Source organism: Mirounga angustirostris, unplaced genomic scaffold (assembly GCF_029215605.1).
Source record: "Mirounga angustirostris isolate CCGP_5_RB_7025 unplaced genomic scaffold, mMirAng1.0.hap1 SCAF_2, whole genome shotgun sequence".
Classification (NCBI taxonomy): domain Eukaryota; kingdom Metazoa; phylum Chordata; class Mammalia; order Carnivora; family Phocidae; genus Mirounga; species Mirounga angustirostris.
Window position 1 is genome coordinate 139,735,823 of NW_026991710.1, and position 3,307 is coordinate 139,739,129.

At 46.6% G+C, this 3,307-nt stretch overlaps 1 protein-coding gene across 1 annotated transcript; it reads left to right on the forward strand.

Moving 5' to 3' along the window:
• The first annotated feature begins 1,041 nt into the window (after positions 1-1,041).
• Positions 1,042-2,451, forward strand: TRIM75 (tripartite motif containing 75). Its single transcript, XM_045879355.2, has one exon. The coding sequence runs from the start codon at positions 1,042-1,044 to the stop codon at positions 2,449-2,451; it is 1,410 nt and encodes a 469-aa protein (XP_045735311.2).
• Positions 2,452-3,307: the final 856 nt, after the last annotated feature.

Consider the following 3,307-nt stretch of genomic DNA (forward strand, 5'->3'; position numbering starts at 1 on the left):
GGTGAAGAAGTTCTCTCTGGTAATAGCTCTCTCCTTGCTACAGGCCCCCTTATAAATTTCCTTTCTAATTGTAGATTTCCCCCACAAATGGGGAAATTATTTTTTTTTTAATTTTTTTTTTAAGGTTTTACTTATTTGCGAGAGAGAGAATGAGAGAGAGCATGAGAGGGAGGAGAGTCAGAGGGCGAAGCAGACTCCCTGCTGAGCCAGGGAGCCCGATGTGGGACTCGATCCCGATGTGGGACTCGATCCAGGGACTCCAGGATCATGACCTGAGCCGAAGGCAGTCGCTTAACCAACTGAGCCACCCAGGCGCCCGGGAAATTATTTTTTGAAGTCAGTTAAGATGGAGGTAAAGGGCCTTTCCTGATTCTGAGTCTTGGGAATTGCCTTCATCTCAAAATAATTCACATACCAATGGCATATTTTTGGGTGGCATGTTCTAAACCCCTTCAAGATGTAAAATGAATCCCACGTTAATGGATAGGTGACCAAGGCTGTGTCTTAATTTGGGTGTTTTACTTCTATCTGTCCTAGAGCTCATGCACTTTCCACAGCCCAAGTTGGGGTGAATGGGAGGTAGATGGGATGCGGAGATTGTGGTACCCCGAACGGGTAGGAATAGATGGAGCATAATAATAAAGGCATGGGAATAAAAGATTGGGGTTAGAAAAGGATAATCAGGCTAGAATGTGATAGTGGGTAAGACCACCTGAAACCCCAGAGTTTTTGGAAGTAATATCGTCTCTCCTCCAGTAATTAATGATGTGAGGAAACAATTGTTCTCCTGGGAGAGCTGCTTCGCTTGGCTTTCTTTTCTGTTTCCAGAGGCTGGAGAGTAGTTTTCCTGCCGAGTTGTGACTGGCTGCAGGCTCTAGGAAGGGCTCCTCTTGGCAGCTGGAATTCAAAGGCCTGAAGCTTCACAGGACTTGAGCTGCAAGCAAAGTGAGGCCTGAGATTTTAGGGTGTATCCACTTCTCACTGTGGAGCCCACGCTCCTGAAGAAAACCCACGTCAGTGCAGTCCTTCATTTACAGCCCCATGGCAGTCCCGGCAGCCCTGGCAGGACTCCAGGCAGAAGCCAACTGTCCCATCTGTCTGGATTACCTCAGAGACCCCGTCACCACCGAATGTGGGCACAACTTCTGTCGCTGCTGCATCCAGCAGTCCTGGGCTGATCGCAAGGACAGGCTCCCGTGCCCCGTGTGCCGTCACACGTGCCGAGAGAGGCACTTGAGGAGCAACACCCAGCTGGGAAGGATGATTGACATTGCCAAGCTCCTCCACGTCACCAGGAGCAAGAAGAGGAGGCCGGAAGAGAGGCACTGCTGTGAGAAGCACAACCAGGTCCTGACCCTCTTCTGCGAGGAGGACCTTGAGGTGTTGTGTCCCAAGTGCACGCAGCCCCCTGGCCACCAGGGCCACCAGGTGAGGCCCCTGGAGGAGGCCGCCTCTCATCACAGGCAGAGGCTCAGCCATTACATCAGGCCCCTGAAGAAGCAGGTGGCAGACATTCAGAAATTAATACACATTCAAAGCAAAAAACCCTTAGAGCTGAAAGAGAAGGTGGAAAACCAAAGGCAGGAATTGCTCTCTGAATTTGAGTGCCTGAAGCAATTTTTAGAACGTGATCAAGCAGCAGTTCTTTCGAGGTTAGCTGATGAAGAGAAGGACATGCAGCAGAAGCTCAGTGCAAACATAACCGCATTTTCAAACTACATCTCCACACTCAAAAGTCTACTGAGTAAAGTAGCAGAGAACAGTGTGCTGTCTGAATTGGAATTGCTGTCACAAATTAAAAATTTCTACAGGAGGTCTGAGGATGAGATCAGTCCATCAATTTTCTCAATCCAGTTAAGAAGAGAAGGCTGCAGCTTTCCTCCCCAGTATTCTGCTTTGCAGAAAATTATAAACAAATTTAGAGTAGACATTATCCTAGACCATGAGACGGCACACCCTAACTTGATTGTCTCGGAGGATAAGAAACGTGTGACATTTACGAAGAGAAAACAAAATGTTCCTCATTTTCCAAAAAGATTTACAGCCAATACAATCGTCCTGGGTTTTCCATATTTTTATTCTGGCAGGCATTACTGGGAGGTAGAAGTGGGAGACAAGTCTGAATGGGCTGTGGGGATTTGCAAAGACTCTCTTCCCACAAAGGCCAGGAGATCTCCCTTGGCCTGGCAGGGGTGCTGGATGATTCAGCGGCAGGAAGGTGGCTATGAGGCGGTGGGAGCTATACCAACCCTCCTGCGGTTAGACGCGAACCCCAGAGGCATTGGGATTTTCTTGGACTATGAACTGGGTGAGATCTCATTTTATAACAGGACCGAAAAATCTCACATCTATACTTTCACTGACACTTTTACTAGACCTCTTAGGCCTTACTTCTATGTAGGACCTGATTCAAAACCTCTCCGGATCTGTACGGGAACAGATTATGAATGAAAACTCCCTGGATCATCTTAGTTTGTTCCTTCGTTTTAAAGAATGGAAGGTGGATAGGCTATTGTATTAATAAGCCAGTAAAGCTAATCCTTCCACTGCCCCCAGTTTTTTCTTTCTCAGTTTCATCCAAGAAGAAAGTTTTATTTTGTTTAAACAACTCGAGAACAGTGCTAGTGATGCCTCTCTCCAGGAATGTCCAGGGGTTTGCTGGATGTGAGGGTGATTAAATTTGGCAGAAAGTGCAGGCGGAGTTTGCCAGGGATTAACCGAAACAGAACTGGTCAACTTGCCCTCAGCTCTGTGGAAGTTGTGCTATTAAAACATTATGCTCTTCCTGCCATGTACACATTGTGTACTAGACAGGAGCCAATTGTAACCTTGTTTTTCCCGAAGGGCACAATTGAAGGGGTTGCGGTGGGCATCAGAGGGGGCCTTCAACAGACCAGGGTTTAACAGCTTTTCCCCTTCCCCCAAGGGGCCAGCTGCTCGTGGCACTCACATCTGTTTCTTAGAAACCCTTTACATAGTTCTCATTTCATTCTAAATTCTTTGTTCTTAGCATTGTATTTTACAGCATGGTGACTTAGGCATTGTAGAGAATTGAAAAGTTACTAATAAGACATTACAGTTAGGTACCGTGCCAGAGATTAAGAGATGAATCACCAGGTAGTAAAGGTTATTCAGGCACGATGGCATATCTATTTTTATCAGCGTTTTCTTACAAGTGTAAGTAACTTTTACTGAGCCCTAACAGTGTCCCAGGAGTTACCGAATTTTCAAAGCCAAAACTGAGTGGAAGGCTAGCTGTTAAAGATGCCCACGCGTATTTAAACTCTGGAACACTGTATTAACTTCA